Raw genomic sequence first — 19933 nt, forward strand, 5'->3', positions numbered from 1 at the left:
CATCCTTGACCTGAGCAATACACGGCTCTACGCTTGAAAAAGTCCAACACAAAAAATGTGTAATTTATATTTGACATCATACAACATTTAAACAAAAGAAAGGGACTGCAGTGTCTGGGAGGATCCTATGTGTTGGTGTATGCTTATATATGTACAACATACGCATATGTATACTGTATATAATATACATGAGGGTACTGTTTGTGCTGATTAAAGAAGGGGGAAATATTCCAGGCCTGTGTAATGGACCTACAGTATACAGTATGTCTTGTGTGCCTCCAGGAGCGAACATTTCACAGTCATTGTCCGCCTTGTTACGCTTCACCTAATAATTCCTACTCAGTCATGCATTGGACTCTATAGATGTCTGTGTGTGTGTGTGTGTGTGTGTCTGTGTGTGTGTGTATAGTGCACAGAGCTAGTTGGCATTACAGCCAATGTAATGCAGTTTGAAGCTGCAAGGCAGATTTGTTGAATTTGAGCTGAATTTGAAATAATTGGCATTATCCAATGAAGCCTTAGAAACCACACACACACACACACACACACACACACACACACACACACACACACACACACACACACACACACACACACACACACACACACACACACACACACACACACACACACACACACACACACACACACACACACACAGCCACACAGACATATCTTCTAGCATATGGACATTTGTCAGAACATGCACACACGTTTATTCACACAAACACAGCACACACACAGAGATGGGTGAGAGAAGGAAGCGCAAAATAAATAATTGAGAAAAGCAGCATTGCTCTTGTTATTATTGCTGTTTGTGAAATCGCTCACTTGGGGGTTGTCAAAGCCGCCTCTCATTCACTGTGTGTGCATCAGCGTGTGCGTACGCTCTGCTAGTGACTGCCGCATCGTCAACCCTGTGACACCACGTCACACCGGGCTCCAAGTGAGGCCTTGTCAGAAGTACGGATGAGAGCCAAAAACAAAAAAATAAATAAATAAAAAGGAGAGACAAACATAGGGAATGGGGGAAGGGGAGAAAGCAAGAGCCAAAGGAAAGAAAGAAGGAGGACGAGAAGGACGAAAAGATTTGACAGGCTGTGAAGTTTGCTCATTAGGCGTATTCCTCTGTGATGGCCCAGTGTGAGACGCTCAGTCTGAGTGTGTGTCAGCACTCGCACAGTGCAACTCATGACAGTGCACGGGGCTGGTTGAAACAGGCAACAATGGTCAAGACACAAAATGAACTGATACACAGCTCAACTCATGGTGCATGTTAAAAACGCCCACCAGTGGAGGCAAAGCTGTGAATCTACGCCTCTAGCTAAATGGCTGAAGAAGATACTCCTGACACTATGGATGCAGTTTGTTAGCTTCAGGAAGTTATCAATTTTACTCCTATACAGTTTTAAAAAGTGATGAGGCTAACAACATTAAAATATATAAAAACGGCGAACATCAGAACGTGCTAACAAAAACAAATCATTATCCAATTTAGTCCACTTGTGATCTGAAAACATTTGTTGATATAGAACTAACCAGGGTACATATTTTTATCCCATTGTTGAAACTTAATATTATAAAAAAAAACAGACTACAAATTAAGAAAAGAATATTTGTGCCATATTGAAAAAAAATGTACTCCCACATATTCAAGACAATGCTCCTTTAAACATACTCATGAATGACAGCTATTTTAACTGCACCAGGCAAATCACACTCTAGAGACTGAGACTGCTGCTTGTATCATTTCAGATTTGTTCAACATGTCATGTCACATTCAGTGATTAGTTACTCACATTACATGGCTTATTTTGAGATGCCAAAATGACAGAGTGAAACTTGTGGAACAACACTAGAGAACATGTCACAATACTTTGATTAAGACAAGTGTGCAAGGTTAGTTTTGTTGTAGGATTTGAGCAGACTTATTCCATAAAGGGAGCATCATACTAATATAATTGTGGCATAAGATTAAGAAAAGGAGCATGTGTCAAGCTTGCAAGCAAGACTGGTGTGGTGTGAAGGCATCTGGGCTGCCCCTATAATTTTAATGCATTGTGTAGGGAACTAGTCAATTATAGTCATTTGGATTTGATATTTTCCCATAAATCCCTAGATTATATTTTGTACTGTATAAAAAGCACATTTTGACATCTAGGGCATTATTGGTACAATACTTCAAAATCTTTGGTATCCAGTCTACTGTGCAAGTTTGGTGTTGTGATACCTTTTTATGCTGAAGTATTGGACAAACCCCAGTGTGGCCTACAAGGAATGCAGACATTTACTGAACGTAGACAAAACAATTTGACTTTAAGTGCTATGTTGCCTTCTTATCTGCTCTAAAAACTAATTCTCTACTAGTCCATCAGTGGAATCAAGCGTTAGTTATTTCCCAGGAGCCACATATTCAGGGTTAGTGTAGGAGAAGCCGAGGAAGTCGTCTTCGTCCAGGTTCATAATGACGAGCTTGTCTGTCGGCGTCAAGTCCGTCGGCATCTTTGTGAACTCCTTGTCAAAGTTACAGGTGTCCCGACGATTCTTCTGCAGGTGGAGTTGATGGGATTATGAAGGAGAGAAAGGTATGACGCGAGGAAGAATTGTAGAGAGCGAGGGAAAATGGGATGGATTGGAAAGGAGAAGAAGAAAAAGCATTACTATTAGATACCTAGTACAATATCATCTGCATAGAAGCGCAAGTCATCTTCGTTTGTCTTCCCCAGGGGGAAACAGCAATCCTGGCTCCGTCTGAAATAGAATAGGTGCTGGTAGGCTGATATACAGACTGTTCTCTTCCCTTTCCAGACTTTATGCTAAACTAGGCTAATCAGCTGCTGGCTGAACCTTAATACTTATTTTACGGACATCGATAATCCAGCACAAACCCAAAAGAATCTCAGCAAATTTGTAATAAACATGATAATCAATCTTCTTGTGACAATGACTTGCAGGAAGCTGTGTGCTGTCAACTATACCACCCATTATATAATATGTAGCATATAGAGTGAATCTGAAGTGCTGTCCTCAATTCATGAGACTTTTATGCTACTTCCCTTTATTTCTCACCTGAATATCCAAACTCTCCGGCTACGTCTCACCAGCCAATGTCTTTTTAAAAAAAACATTATCTCTATAATGCCAGGGTATTTTTACAGCTCAACAATGAGCCTCCCCTTGTCCACTGTGACAGGTACAAGACTACAGAAGACATACCACACCTGACAAGAAAAAGATGTAGGCACTGTTGCCTGGATGTGCCAAGCAATGGAGTGAATCTACAAAAATGCTGCTTTTCTGAGGTTTCAACACTGAAAAATAGGACAGTGGTGCATTCTGTCTGGCTGTTTTGCTGCTGCTGGCATGTGGGTTTACATAGAAAATAACAGGAACAAACACAGCACACTATTCTTGTCCTGTCTTTTTTCTGTGATGGTGCCTTTTGTTTATGCTATTTGTAGCCAGGACACAAACTTGATGTGATAATGTGATAAGGGTTTGCTTATGTTAGGATGCTTCACATAGTATCTGTATGAATTATGACAGGTGAAAGGAAGATAAAAAATAAAAGATGAAAAAGATGAATGGATATGAAACAGGAAGAGAGATAGTCAGATGTGGAGTACCTTGAACAAAGCATTCACATCATGCTGCCCCTTTCAATTTTGGTCCCGACTCCAAAGTAATCGCACTTTTGCTCTAAAACGGACAATTACACAACGACGCAATACTGAAGCGCCCTAGTTCCAAAGGTAAAATAAAAAAGACGTTAAATACATTCAAGGATAAAGTGGGAGAGTGAGTAAAAGAAGGTGCAGAGGAGAGTGAACACTAAGAGAGAAGGGATGAGAGAATAATGCTAAGCGACATACATGAAGACAACAAAGAGAGAGCGGAGTACAGGAAACAGCAGCTGAGGCTTTGTGTAGGAGGTGAGGGAAATCTCTCTGTGTGTGTTTGGTAGTGGAGGGTTCCTCCTGGGCAGGGCCTTGTTAATGCTTGGTTCATTTGGTGGATGGACAGAGGAAGGAAAAGAGCGAGCTGGGTGTTAAACCTGGAGCAGTGTATGTTAGTGAGTGGGGGGAGGGGAAAGTTAGATTGCTGCCAATTTGATTCACCGACATACTCACACTGTTTATGATTTAATTCTTATTAAGGCTACCCATGCTAGCTGCACTCATTGTGCTTCGAGGCTCTGTGTTCATGAGCAAACACCAAAGGAAACATTGGTATTCACACACACACACACACACACACACACACACACACACACACACACACACACACACACACACACACACACACACACACACACACACACACACACACACACACACACACACACACAGTCACATCACTGTATGCCATATATGGCCTGTAGGATGTATTAAGAATAAAGACAGAGAACAGACATTTTAATGTGATCATAAGGTACGTTGTTCTGCACTTTAACATTTATGTATCTATTTGTTACTTTGAAGGACTGTGAGAGAGCAGCTCTTTTGAATTTCCTTTCCCTTTATGTTTTAACTTTTTAATACTGGAAAGATATTCTCAGCTGTGCTTGCAATATGAAGACCCTGTGTATGTTCACTGGAAACATGTTGCAATTTGGAGTGCAGTTAGCATGAGATGGACCCATATGCATATCCAGATCCAGATACTATTTGATAAATGGATTATAGGCACGGAGTCAAATGAATGCAACAAGGGTAAAGACAACAAAACTCCAAACAAATGGCACAACAAAGCTGAACAGACAAGGAACAAAAGAACTGGGCTAGTATAAATAGTGACTGTCTAACGGGGAAAGGGTGAGCAGGAGGTGCAAACGAGGGACCGGTGAACCGTGGGAAAAAACACAAAGGCAGGAAGTGAAGAGATGTGAAACAAGAAGAGAGCGTAATAACAAAATAAAACAGGAAACACTAAACATGAATGGTATGAATGAAACAAAGGAAAACCATGGAGAAGGGCAAAACTAAGGAGTCACCTTGAAGAAAGAAACTAATTCTTAATGTGCATTGACCATGAAATGTGGGAGACATGATTAAGTCTCTAAAGGCAGTACATTTTTCAGCTAAATCCAGTAAAAAACAATATATAATCACAGATAGATTAAAAGAACCACAAGGTTAAGTGGGATAAAGCAGCAGAGAGAGAGAGAGAGAAACAGAAATAAAAGCTGGGTACATAAATATTCACATCACTGAGCGAGTAGCGGTCACAGAGAAAACCACACAAGGGGCCATCCCAGAAAATCCATGAGCATAAATACATCCACAAAGTCAAGAGACTGAGCCTCTAACAGCATGAACGTTTGACAAACACAAATAGCTGAAGCCACAGTCCAACTCACAGCACGAGGGAGAGGACGGAAAGAGGTGAAAAAGAGACAGGACTAAAGAAGAGGAGAATCTAATGTTGGTCCAACACTTCTCTGAAGGTATAAAAGTCAATACAGGCTTGGTTTTTTTCTACTTTTTGACAAGAGCGAGGCAGAGGAAGGTCAGAAACAACATGAGCGACAGAGAGGGACAGGAGAGCTTTCAAGATCACAGGAACCACAAACCGACGTTGCTTCTCCTACCTTCATCTGCCAACTCTCCCATCGCCTGAGAGGAGCTCCCTCCATCCACAGGGACACACCTGCCACAGCCGGCCCAGATCCACCACTCGTTCCTGGGCATGATATCCACCAAGAGAGGCCTGGTGCAACACTCAGAAGGGCTTGGTGTAATTAATGTTCCAAATTATCAGAGATGTAGTTTTGTTGATTTTAGTTTTATTTAACCTTGTCATTTCACAGTTAGCAGGCCTACAATCTTGCTGTGCAGAAAAAACATCTTAAAAATTCACAGAACTTTATTTTAAACTGTAGTTGAGATCCCAAAGTTTCCAAAGATACCACATATGTCATTTTTGGAGGGTGCATGATTTAATTTGATGGAATGGCGTGGCCATAAAAAACATGCAGACTGGATTTGAATATTTTGTGTAAACATAATATATAATGTTGATAGACATTCCAGTCATGTAGCACAATATGTACGCATCAATCAATTACGTATGAAAAAAACCTTTTACAATATTATTGTTTAAAACAAGTCAGTTGGAAAAATTGAATCATCGGCTTGAGACTCTTTCAATCAAGTCAATGAGATAGCATTAGCTCAGTTAGCTACCTAGCTACAGCTGGTGGAATCAGTTAGCAAAAGTTTCATTTCAGCTGACAATACTCAGGCTTGTTGGCTTTAAATGAGATACCTGTTGTTGTTTTTTTAACTCTGTCTGAAATCGAAGGTCCATTAGACGTGTTTCCATTTAATTGTAAAGGAAATTTAAAGTTAATTTCAGAAACGTCACAAAAAAACAAGCAAATTAGACACGTTTCCATCAACTGTTTGGAGGGAATAAACTAGGCTACAGCAAAGTTTGGTGAGAAGCTTGCACTAAAAGCTACCAATGACTGTAATCCAGCAGTAAACAGAGTAGAAGAAGTAGAGGTTGAGAACTGGAAACAAGTCAAGCTGCCTTGTCCATCTAACATGTAGAAATATGGTAAGAGGTCTTTAGAATTAGTCTCAATTGGGAAAGTTTTACTTTCATGTCAGCTTGTATTGGCCATGTTTCATGTTGTCCAAAGAAGACAAGCATTTGCGCGTTATAGGAATATATCCAAAAAGACAATGTCGGCATAAACAGCTGACCAGTCGTGGGTTAAATGACGGCTACGTCAGAATTTATCCAGCAAAGACATTTCCATAACTCATAAAGCGCATCAACTCCTCAAAAAAAGGACTAAAACCACCTCAAGTGAGGAAAAACTTGTATGCTCAACTGAAGACGTTTTATTGAATTTCCATGCGACTTTTCTAATTAAAAATATCACAAAATGCAAGTAAAAATACATGAATGACAACAAAAAAATTACTAAAACACTTGACCGGTAAATTTGCCACCATTATCAGCCATGGCAGGCATAGCAACTGTAACTAAGGGGGGCGGGTCTTAGTAAATTCACCGTCCACACAATACTGCTGGGTGGTATCTATCGTTGTGGCTTGGATACAGAATAGTGGTCCCACGTATGATCTCATTTTCACATCCTGAAGGAAAATTCTAGGAAATCTTTCTCATCCATGTCACTGATGTTGATCTATATACTGTCAAACTAAATGTCAGTCAAGTCCACGTAGTGATGTGTATGCATGCGTTTATGCTTCCCAAACCTTTTAAATCATGTGTAGCCTACACTGCTTAGACCGTGCATGCAGTTATTTACCAAAAATACACATATAAACTCACACTCACACACGCACACAGCTGCCAGCCATGTAGGCCAGCTCATAATGTGTTCCATCTCAACACGCTTCAATTGCAGTTAATGCTGTGAGGCAGAGAGACGGAGATACGGAGAGAGAGAAAGCGATGCAGCAAAGGATGGGGGGGTGAGATAAATATCAGTGGCCCTTGGTATAGATGTATAGATAGAAAGCTTGGAATACACAGCAGCATCAGGGCAAAAACAATTGTTTTTCAAGTCACTGTGCTCCAGAGGCAGTGGTTTTAATAGAGAAACACGACTCTGAGTCTTTAATTTAGTCTTTGCCTCTTTACACCTCCCTTCCTTCCCTCTCCTCCTCTCTCCTGCCTGCCTTCCCTCTCTCTCTCTCTCTCTCTCACCCCATCTCTTTTCAGTAACGAGAGGATTAGCGGGAGACGAGCCTATGTCAGCCGAGGATGCGGGGAGAGAGCGGGAGGCACAGAGGAAAGGGGAGGTGAAGAGGAGAGGAGGGTGAATGAAAGGCGGTATCGAACGCTGACCTGTTTTGGGCTGATAAGCGCAGGCTGCTTTGTGCTGAAGCCACTGGCTTTAATTTGGGGGCCGCAACATTTGGAATTAATTATCACACGCACTCCAGCACTGCTGGGGCTTACTGTGTACATGGCTATTACATCCACTCCAATAAAAACTTTATGCAGCTTATGCGCTGGAACTTACTGTTACACAGGAGTTCCTATTGCTGTTATGATAAATTTCCATAAAATACAGCTGCAGCCACATTGTTAGTATACAGTTAACAGAGATGGATGCGGGGTGTGCCTTCTGGGAAGAACTGTACGGGCAAACAAAGCAACAAGAAGCTGTTATTTCTCAAGAGAAATATAAAGAACAACATGTGAAATGTATTTGCTACAAGTTGAAGTTGAAATCAGTAACCAGTGAAGGCTACTTCACGTCCAGTGAAACTGACTCTTCAGCAGTTTTCGGAGAATGAATCACTAATCTATCGTTTAATACTGTATATAACGATTCTGGATTTCCTTTTAGCTCGCCTGCTAATCAGCTGGCTAATTAGCTAATGCGCTCTGGGAATAAAAGTTCACCAAATTTGTCACTTAACAGGATCAATTATCTGCACAAGGAAATTAAAATGAGCCCAAAAACTAACCTTCTACAGTGTGACATTAAAGCTAAGTGTTTTATGGTCTGGAAACAGAGAACACGTCCAAATACCTCAATGTAAAAACACATTGAAGTGTTTACATTTTTGTTTGTTTGTTAACGCAGCAACTAAGATAAAAAATATTCTAATTTGTATGCTTTAGAAGTGCTGGTAGGGGGATTCTTTTGTTTCCCTCATGCTAATTTAAGCTAACCATCTACTAGCTTTTGCTTCATAGTGTCAAGTGTCGTATTAATCTTCTCATCTAACTCTGAACAAGGTACGTGACTTAAGCAGATTTTCTGAAATGTCAACCAATGCTTTCTAAGCATGTTAAATGGCTGATGCAAAGAATACATGACAATCTCGAGAGAAACACGTCTTCAGGTTTTTGGTTATTAAAAAAATTGTGGAGTCCTGATTAGCAAACATTAAAATGCAGGGGATGACCCATAACCCACTGTGCAGCGTGTGTGTATCCAGCCTTGGTTAAAGAGCGACAGCCTGCTTTGGTGGAGACATGGATGACATTTGTCAAAGCTATTCAAAAAATTGAAATTGTGGACAGTCACAGCAAAGTATCCTATTTAAAAAACAACAACATCTGAGCCCGATGTCACACTCTTATGGTCACATGCTTCAACAATCCACCCGAATGTGAAGAACCTAATGGTCATTTCAGCACGTTCCATTTATTTTATTAAGGTTGAACCTCAACGACATTGTTTTTACCTTCTCATCAATAGATATTGAACCTCACTTGCTTTCACTACTCCTTTGATCACAGACAGAAACACTCCCAGTGGATAATTGGTGTCTTGTCTTGACACTGTTTTCCCGTCTTAGTTTCTGTCAATTCTTGTAAACATATTTTTGTAGCCTACTAGCCAGGGATAGTAAATGGTGCAATATCCAGTAACCCCTCTTAGATGTAAATGTGCAGCTAGTGAGAGCAGCAGCAGCAGCAGCAGCAGCAGCAGCTCGACTGCAGTGGATTGCGAGCAGCTTTAAAGGCGGCGTGAGGCGGCTGAGTGGCTCAGCAGGGCTGTGTGTATGTAGGCCGTGTTCTGCATGTTATTTCCTTGAAGTCATCAGACCTACGCTCCCCCGTCAGGGAAAGACTCTTATGATAAGTGGCAGCCATGAAATATGCACAGCCTGTCGTAGCCACCTGCCCCGCTTCACAGAGCCTCACTTCGCTCCCTCGTCCCTCCCTTCCACTGTCCCTTCTTACTGCCTCGTCCTCTCTCATGGTGGAATTGTTTCTTTCTTTCTTTCTTTCTTTCTTTCTTTCACCCTCCATCTCTCTAATCTCTTTCCTCCTTTTTTACAATGACATTAAAACTCAAAGAACATCATATAAATAGAAAAACAACAGCAACGACTCCCTAAAACATCTTTAAATCCTTTATTATATGCCTGTTTTTCCTGGAAAACAAACAAACAAAACATTTTGGCACATGGAAAGCATTGTGATAAGCTTTTTTTTTTTGCATTTTTTTTGTGTATGTATTATTTCACATATAGCTCACACAACAGTAGCTATGATCACACCTTTGAAGCAATGCAGACACTAAACATGATTCACCCTAATATGTCAAATGTGTATAAATCCTATAATAAAAAGGTTAAACAAAAGCATTTGTTTTTCATGCATTTCATTCTCCTTCAGCAGGAAGGAATCATGAAAACAGACTTCTGCTCTCGTCCTTTACAATACTGACCACATGGTGTAAATATCAACATTTGACACAGTTATATATGTTTATGTGTAAGTATATATAGTTAACTGTTATAATACAGGAGACACTGACTGTAATAAACAATGTACCGACAATGGATGGACGACACAGATAATGGACACATATTGAGCCGTATGTCTTTAAGTCATAAAAACACAACAGCTGCATTTACTTCCAGACTCATAATTGTGGACGAAATGTGAAAGCGCTAAAGCTGCTCTTCTGTGCTGAACTCATCAGCAGTTTACAGTTCAAGACTAGAGATGACAGACAGGACCAACTTAATCCAGATGTTAGTTAAGACTGTACCTAAATCAATGACTTTAATTTTCATCAATTAACCCAATCAGTGATCAGAGGTTCAGTGATGAGGAAATTAAAGGAGACCTGGATCAGCTTTCTTCGTACCCTCCAGAGTCCAGCAAAAAATATCTCTTCTGATTGAAGATTTCCTTTTTTTTTTTTCTCCACCCTTGTAATGGATATATTTCAAATGTTACTGAGATATTTAAAGCCAAATTCTAGGCAATCTGAAGAACATGAACATTCCTAACCTCCTCTCCTTAGGCATGCTAATGAATGACAGCCCTAACCTGAGCCCTCTGAAGGTTGCTTCAATACCAATTCTGCCTCCCTGTCAACAAGATTATTGCTAGCTGAGGAAAACAAGAGACAAAAAAACACACAAATATTGTTCCCGCTTCAGAAGGCCTAGCTTTAACCCGTGTCCTCATTTGCTGCACAAACAGATGGCTACTTGAAAAACTCCAATTATAGTGAGTTGAGCATTAAATCCTTTCCCACATAACCAGAAAAACTTGATCAGAAGTAGAGCTGCATGAAATATTGGTCCGCTGTTGGAAATCCAGCTAGTGGCCTTTTTTTTTTTACACTACAGCAACGTTTTCTATTAAGGTAAAAATTTGCTCAACAAATGTCAATAATTCAAACACAAGGCTTGAGAAACACATTTTCTTTAGTATTACTACTCTCTTGCCGACATGTACTGAAACCTAATATTATTATTAATTGTTTCAATTTAAATATCATGCATCTCTCCTTATTTTCTCCTCTTCAGAGACTTGTGGAGCCGCTGTTTGGAAGTAAAGTGGATCATACCAATACTGTTTGTTTTGACGGGGTGCAGACATTCACCATACAAACAAATGTAAACGCAAGGCCAACGCAAGGCCAACGCAAGGCGGGGAAGTCAAGTCTTGACACACATACAAAAATGCAAACGCAAACATGCGTTTTTCATACACAGTGCTCGTTCGCACACATATCACATACATGTGCACACACACATACGCTGTAAACAAACGCCCAGGTATCGGAGTCATGCTTTTGTGAAACTAACTGCTAGTCTCTTTCATTGCTTATATACTAGATAACAGAAACTGAGAGTATAAGAAGTAGTATTATCTATTCAACTGACTCAAAGCCTATATAAAGACTACATTTCCCAACAGCATTTTACCATCATGAGCCCAGTGCCCAACAGCGAATAAGACACAAATCAAATCTGATATTTGTCGCATTTTGTGGCACAAATCTTCCACTGTCTCAATGTGTAAAATCATACACCAAATACATATGTTGAAAACCATGAGAACAAAGTGGTGCAGATATACGATGCTCAAATGCTGCTGGGATGCAGAGTCCAGGGCTATTATTGATATAGAAACTCATGCACAAGCATGTGAAGCATTCCAGTTCTAGCTAAGATAAAGATAAACGTACAGACTCTATTATTACTACACATTGATAGAAAGCACACCAGAAGTACAGGCCCAACTCAGAATGCGCTGGAATAGTTGAAGAATGAGCAAAAGAAAAGTTAAATCACAATTTCCACCAAAAAATGATAATAAAATGGAATGCTGGAGCTATGTTACATGTGTATTATGCTGTTGTGTATTTTCATGTGTTGGCCGAGGACTCGTGACTTGACTACTAATCTGGATTTAGGTTGTAAATTTACTGCATTTACGACATTTGGGATTTTAAGGGTCACCATTTATTTCTCATCCTTATTCCGATGAGGTTTGGTAAATGAAACACAAACACTTTGTTCACCCTGGGAGCAACACAAGTTGATTCAACAAGCTTGTGGTGAATCACACTTCCAAGCATCTTGTTTCTTAAAAACAAATCTGGGAGAAAGTCAATGACTCATATCTTGCCAAGTGGTCACATTTTGACCACGTAGAAGCGTGGAAAAATGCAGGATTTGTTTATCTAATTATCCCAAATGTCAGTCTAAATCAAATGTCTGATATATATGGTATTTCTGAGCTGCACTAGAGTGCCGCATGCATTCAGTGCACATGCAGCCTCAGAAGAAGCCAGCACATCCAGGTTGCAGCAGTGTGAACAATAAATGTGTGTTATTAAGTAAACAGTGTCTTTATCAGTTTAAGTCATGGCTTTTCCAGGATCATGTCATGGATATTTAAAGTTGATATGTGTGTGTGTGTGTGTGTGTGTGTGTGTGTGTGTGTGTGTGTGTGTGTGTGTGTGTGTGATCCAGGGCACAAAGGGTTGATAAGGGGGGGGGGGGGATGATTATGTACGTGTTTGTGTGCGTGCATGAGCTGAAATCAAGCCTGCTCGGTGGCAGTGATGGTAGCATCAGCTCCCGGGAACTCTGGGTTGATAAAGGAGAATCCCTGGAACTCGTCCTGGTCCAGGTTCTGAATCACTTCCTCATCGGGAGGGGTCAGCACCGGCGGGTGGCGAGTGAAAAAGCGGTCAAAGTTCTCGGCATCCCGTCCGCACTGTTGAGGAGGGCGGAAAAGGATGGAGTGCAAGGGGAGGGGGTGGGGATTGGGGATGGAGAGGAATGGATGGGTTGGGGGTGGGGGTGGGGGGGGAGGAGGAGGAGAGGAAAACAAAAGAAGGGGAATGGTGGGTTGAACCAGGGTGTGAGATGACATTACTTGAACATGGTTTCAAATATCAAAACAAGGTGCCGGTGCTTCGGGTGAGCTTGATTCCACTCTCCATGTGCGCTGGCTAAAAGGTAATTTTTTATTACTTTCAAAGTAGTACTCAGGAGAGCATAAATCAAGCGCACCTCACACACTTGCTTTCCCCTTTTTCAAATATTTGAAACATATTCACCTCCAGTTTTAAACAGAACAAGGCCACTGAAGTCTCAAACGTCCTGTGGCAGTGCACTACGCTGGATTATGGGTGGAGCTATAACGTTACGTTAACGAATATTTAACTCAAAAAGCATCCCACCGCGGCTGTAAGTTAATAGCCAAACACAACTTTTTCCTTGGTGTTTCATCTAGATTTCTGGGTTGTAATACTTCGATTTAATTGGAATTTATAAATAGTCGAACAAGAAAAAGGCTCAAAGCCTTATGTGACGATAACGGAGTAATTGTGGGTTAATTATATGCTGCAGCTGTGAAGACCTGCTGAGATATGATAAACCAAATCAGACAACCAGCTAGTATGCAAATAACTGGGCGTAACTCAGAATCGCTATAGATATTTGCTAAGAAGCTGCACAATTTGAAAATAAATATTCTACATGACAATTATGCCATCATAATTAAAAATGACATCTGCTAATTAAAAGTTTTGTTATTGAGATTATAAATTTAGCAATAGCAGAAGATCAGTTATCCCTATCCAATCAAACTCCTGAAGTGACAGGACAGAATGAAATCATCTATTAGTATTGTGCAATTCACATCGGGTAGAATTTATTTTCTCGAGTCAGTTTTCATTTCAGTCACTTCATTTCCTCGCTCGGACCGCTGGGAACCCAAAAAGAGCCGATAAACCCACGAGATGTGTGTCCGTCTAAGAACATAAAACAAGTTATTAACTTGAAAACTGTATTTTCCCGACAGTATGCCTAACGGGGACTTCGGGCCGAGCTATTCCTTTTTTTTCTCTTCTCCATCTCCATCACTGCGCGGATCTTTAATTAACACAACAAGGATTCAGTGTCCTCTGACAACATCACCCAGAGGAAAACTACAAACTCATTAAATCTCTGTAACTTGCAAAAAACACCAAATGAAATTAAGCCAGATTGTTTATAGTTTGGGGAAATATGTGAAATGAGTAATACACCAGGGTCAAATTGTATTTGCAGCTAATTACTTGCGTTTGTTTAAACCAGGTGGGAAGAATTCTTCCACATAGGGAAATTAAATAAGTGCCATAAAAGTACAATTCGGTACACAACACCATAGCCAGCTGATGTGGTAAGCATCTCGCATATCATTTCCTGATTAAAGGCTACGTACCTTTTTTCAAACTAGGGATGCAACTTGGTTTGGTTCTGATTAAATGCTCTTTTGCTTTTGTTGTATTTATTTGGGCCTTGCTCTTGCAAGAACAGGTAAGATGTTTCTGTAATATTTAAAATCTTTTTTCTTGAGGGTTCTGTTAACAGGAGTGCACTCCAGGACAGGTTTCATTTGAGACTGAGACCCAGAGCATGCAAATAAACAGAAAGAAACGTGAGAAAAAACTGTGAACACAGAGAGGACGAATAAAGATGTGGAAGGACAGATGGGTTGATGCGTGGCAGCAGTGAATAGTGAGCAGATGGATGGATGGAGTGTTTAGGTGAAGGATGGATGAATGGATTGACAACAGATTGCTTGATGGACAGACAGATGAACCGTGATCATTTAAGACACTCGCTGTAAACGAAGCTCCAGGGACCGTTCTTTATCCGTCTGTTGGACATCTAGACACACATTTAGACCAAAAGACTCTTCAGAGTGTGAATCCACAAGCAGACCAGAATCACAAAAAGGTTAGGAACTTCTGACCAAATCTCCACTTCAACCATTGATATTGTTTTTTGAAAGCATCATCCTTCATAAGCAATCATCTGTAGACGAACACCAACACATACCGCTCTGAGGCCGCTTTTAAAACAACACACATACTGCTCACCAAAAAGATCAAAGAACAACCTTCAGATGCTAAACCGAACTCTAAACTTTTATGCGGGGTAAACGCAACGGTTCTTCAAAAAAAATAAGAAACATCTGAACCTTTATTTGTTCTCAGAAGGAAGAAGAAAGACAGGAAGAGAGAGGGAGATAGCAAGCGACAGCGCAGACAGGTGAGAGATGTTAGAAGGACGATCAAACAGGAAGAAGAGGCCGATACAGAAGGAGAGAAGAGAGAAAGATGAGATCAGACAACATATGTTAGTAGTCACATCAGAGGACGCTGCAGAAGAAACACACCTCCAGTGTGAAAGCAGGTCCAAATGGTGACCTCTAACACACACACACACACACACACACACACACACACACACACACACACACACACACACACACACACACACACACACACACACACACACACACACACACACACACACACACACACACACACACACACACACACACACACACACACACACACACAACCCCAGCAGGCCAAGACAGCTGCATAAAAAAGCTCAACTCAGAAAAACTCTCCAGCAGCAGTGTGGCCTAAGGCTGTGTGTGAGTGTGTGTACATGTTATAGTGTGTGTGTGTGTGTGTGTGTGTGTGTGTGTGTGTGTGTGTGTGTGTGTGTGTGTGTCTTAGTATGAGATGACATCATCCTGCATAGTTGTGATCAAACTAATTTTGTCGTAGAAGAAAAAAAAAGGAATAGAAAAACACAAGCACACAGTTGTTTTTAGGTCGCTGTTGCTGAGACTTGTTTGGACGTCTAGTCGTTAACTCGAGGTTCACTCTGAACTCAATCTAAACCCGACAAAAGCTCAAGCACAACGCGACCGCACCAAACTGTTTTTAGCTTAACAGACCAAACCAATCGAACAAATGTAAACTTAAAAATGGCCGCCAAAATCTAAAGATCATCATACTGCTGTCACCTCGATATCTTCACCATCGTCCTCATCCGACCCACATTCATCGCTTCACCTTCCTCTCTTTCATCATCCTCCTCTCCACCATCACCATTATCAGCATTTCGTGGTATCACATCTTCATCACCACACATTCCACCCAATCACCACCATCACTTCCTGACTTACCTGTGTGCATTGTCCCGAAACAGAAGAGACGGGAGAAAGAGACAGAGATACAATCACATCGGAAGTGAAAAGATGAGTAAAGCAACAGAAAGAGAAGAGAGATAGGTGTTGAGGTTAGACACGGCGAAACGGCGCTCAGAGCAGCAGCTTCACCACCAACAGGAATCAAACTCCTGGTCTCAGAGGGATTGTATTTCCTTATTTGGGGTCGGGTCGGGGTCAGACTTACAGCTCTTGGTTTGAATGGCGGCTGCACTTCCTTGTTCTCCAGTTTCTCCCAGTCCATGTAGCGGAAGAAGCTGTGCTCCCTGATGTCTCTCTCGCCCTCCGGAGCACAGCCGAGTCGTTTCGCTGGATGCTTCGTCATCAGCTGGACGGACGGAGAGGAAAAAGTTACAAAAGTTACAACCCAAGTTGTCCCTCTTTCCATGTAACCTTCTCTGTCTCAGGGTACACGTGCTTTGTCTATTTTTGCAGTGATTGTCATCACCCAGTTTTATAAAACACATTCCCATCAGAACCTCTTCCTCTCCTTACGCCCGGGCTCTTCTGTCATAACGTAGCATGTTTGCTGGTAACTCCATAAACAATAGTATAGTATGAATGAAAAAGGAACACATGGTAAAGACTATTTTTGTAAAACTCCTGTGTGAATTAAATACTTGACAAATGAAAAATACAGACTAATTCCATTGAAAGATGATAAATATATATAATATTCAAGATGATATAATTACCAATTACAACTATTACAAGTCTCAAACCCTGACCACATAAAACTCTGCTCCTCTACATTTTAACACCAAATCAGCCACATTTACAGACACGGTGGCGTGTTCATTAGCTTGCAGGAATATCATAGAATAATAATGGTTAGCTTACAGATAGCAGACTAAATTACATTAATTATTACATTTCAATAATATGTGATGTCTTGACTTGTCACATCTACATAAGCTAAACTGTAGGCATAATCCTTAAATACAAAACAGGTCTGCATCTGATCTTCTCTCTACAGTGTGCTGCTGTGATAGCCCAAATTTCCCCTCTGGCATCATTAAACTTTCATCTCATTTATTCCTGTCTCTTTTCCTCAGCGTTTCTGTCTATGATTCTCTCTTCCATTCATCTCTGTTTATAAAGAAACGTCATTACTATTATTTTTCTCCTTCAATTCCACCATTTATCACCTTAGAAGTCTCTTTCTCTGAGAATCAAATATGAGCCACCAAACCACCGCCTGCAGATAAATGAATAACTGTTGCTGCTTTTCTACCACAGAAGTTTTCCAGAGGCATAATTACGGACCGTTTACGGTGTCTGTCTACAGAAAACCTTAAGAAAAGCATCCAGGCTGGTGACGTCAATGTGTGTGTGTATGTGTGTGTGTAAGAATGTGTGTGTGTGTGTGTGTGTGTAGGTGGGATGTGCCTCCCTCAGGAGGAGCAGTCATAACTCGTTACATTAGAACTAAAATAACATTTTCCACGGGTCAGTCAACCTTACACTGAACACACACGCATGCACGTATGTGTGCATATAAACACACTGGCATATAAACACACTGGCACACACACACACACACACACACACACACACACACACACACACACACACACACACATTTACTCATCAACACAAACACACACCTTGATTAACAGGCATGCAAAAAGTAAACGGTTGAGTAAAGAATATTTTATTTAAAAACAAATGTAATTAATTGTTGGGGAATATTTTCCACAGAAGCAAAAATAATCTCTCTTGAAATGTGCATGCACAACAGTTTCAAAGCGACCCAGTGGGCACACTTAAAACAACACCTGTGCTGCTACAGTTGATTTCACATCTTTTTTTTTTTTTTCTTTTTTTCTTTTACAAAAGTTCTGTAACAAATCTGGCGGCTTTTTTTGGGCAGACATCACAGATACAGCAGCCTCTTGAGTCTGAGAGTCTCGGTGTATCTGCAGTCTTTGTCATCGTGTGCATCGAGAGAGACAGAAGCAGTCCACAGAGCAGCCGGGCAGAAAGAGGTCACCCATTGCAGGAATTAATGGCATATGTGAAAACGACATGGTTTACTTGCTCTGGTCGCTCAATACAAACGGGCTCCACTCGCCATCTGGTAAAACCTAGTTCCTATACAGTCATGGCATTTATTTTATTCCCATGCAGGCTGTCAGTAGAGCAAACAATGTCACCATTTCAGTGACAAGGCGTAATTTTTTCTTTTGCTATTAAATAAGTTTGCAGAGAGGTAGGTGGAGTGCTGAGTTTCATGTGTTCATGCAGATCTGATGCAATTTTGGTTCACATTTGGGCATTTAAATTGCCCTGCACAAAGGCATAAGAGAGAAAGTTTGGTGGCTTGATTTGTAACCGATAATGCCGTCTCTTTGTAGAATGTATAAGGCATTTCCCTTTGAGTTGATTAAATACTTGTAGCCATTATCAAACAGCAGGAATACTGTAATTCATTTATAACAATAATGCGTTTCATCTGCAGTCTCTTATTTGAAGGTCACACAGGGTGAGCATGTGTATGTGACACGAGGGTCGAACAAAATGAGTGCATAGTCACTGAAAAAACTGATTTTGCATGTGCCTCCTACTTTTTTTGGACGTGGTGCTGCCGGACCTATCGAAGGTGTCGAGACATTTTTACTTTAAGCGAAACTCCACACATCTTTTCCTCTGGATGACCAATACAAGGCACAATACATGTTCACCTTCATACACTTGTGCTCTGACTTTATAAGAACGATAACATAATTTCATAAAAACCGAGCCATGCTTCTTGCTTTGCAGAACACAATAGCGAGTTGCACTGGAAAAAGGGCTGTGCGTGTGCGTGCCTTTGGATGTGTAAGTACATCCTTTGCACAATTACTCTTTGCTGTAGAATCATGTGGTTGAAGACATCATGTGCCTAACACTACGGAATATACTGCAGTAGCAGCTTCATGTGTGTGTGTGTGTGTGTGTGTGTGTCTGTGTGGCCCATTGCTGGCTATGAAATATGAATGCTGGTCAGGGAGGAAGCAGGGGAGTGGAAATGTCTCTGATCACTCCCTTTCCACACATGTGCTCAACACACACTAACACACACGCAAACCACGAGCCTTCTGCGTACAGTACATGACCTCAGTACTGAAGGAAATATGCACCTTCAACTCACAGATAACCGGTGAAAGGACGATGTTACTCCACGCTGAAAGGTTTGCAGCAGTGTGTTGGTGTCAGTCATTCAGAACCACACAACCAGAGCTTCCTCCTACACTACAACACAGAATCATGACTCTACAGCCACAATATATGTGACAATACACTAACTGTTCATACTAATAATGGGTTAGATGTTTGTAGTCACACGCAACTTTCTGTTTTCAATTTCACAACGAATTTCAACAATTATTTTGGAGGGTTCATGAGACAAGAAGAGCGGTGTCGTTTTTTTTTTTGAGCCGCTGAAACCTACCAAAATAAAATGCAGTGAAACACAAGAGAGAGAGAGAGAGAGAGAGAGAGCTGCAATGAGCTTTGACCATGAATCTATTATAAGAATTTATCTTTGACCAAACTCCTTCTTGGATTGAAAATCTTCACGTAGATTTTATAAAATCCGTACAAAAAAATATATATACACGTATATATATATATATATATATATATATATACGTATATATATATATATATATTTTAT

At 40.8% G+C, this 19933-nt stretch overlaps 1 protein-coding gene across 1 annotated transcript in view; it reads right to left on the reverse strand.

The window, feature by feature from the left end:
* Window positions 1-11076: 11076 nt before the first annotated feature.
* The window catches only part of LOC129099170 (protein kinase C beta type-like), an 80429-nt gene continuing 71572 nt past the window's right edge, over window positions 11077-19933 (reverse strand). Inside the window, 2 exon segments of the mRNA XM_054608350.1 lie at window positions 11077-12972; window positions 16463-16603. Coding sequence (XP_054464325.1) covers window positions 12796-12972; window positions 16463-16603 — 318 coding nt within the window. The 3' untranslated portion in view covers window positions 11077-12795.

The sequence above is a fragment of the Anoplopoma fimbria genome, chromosome 11 (assembly GCF_027596085.1).
Source record: "Anoplopoma fimbria isolate UVic2021 breed Golden Eagle Sablefish chromosome 11, Afim_UVic_2022, whole genome shotgun sequence".
Lineage (NCBI taxonomy): Eukaryota > Metazoa > Chordata > Actinopteri > Perciformes > Anoplopomatidae > Anoplopoma > Anoplopoma fimbria.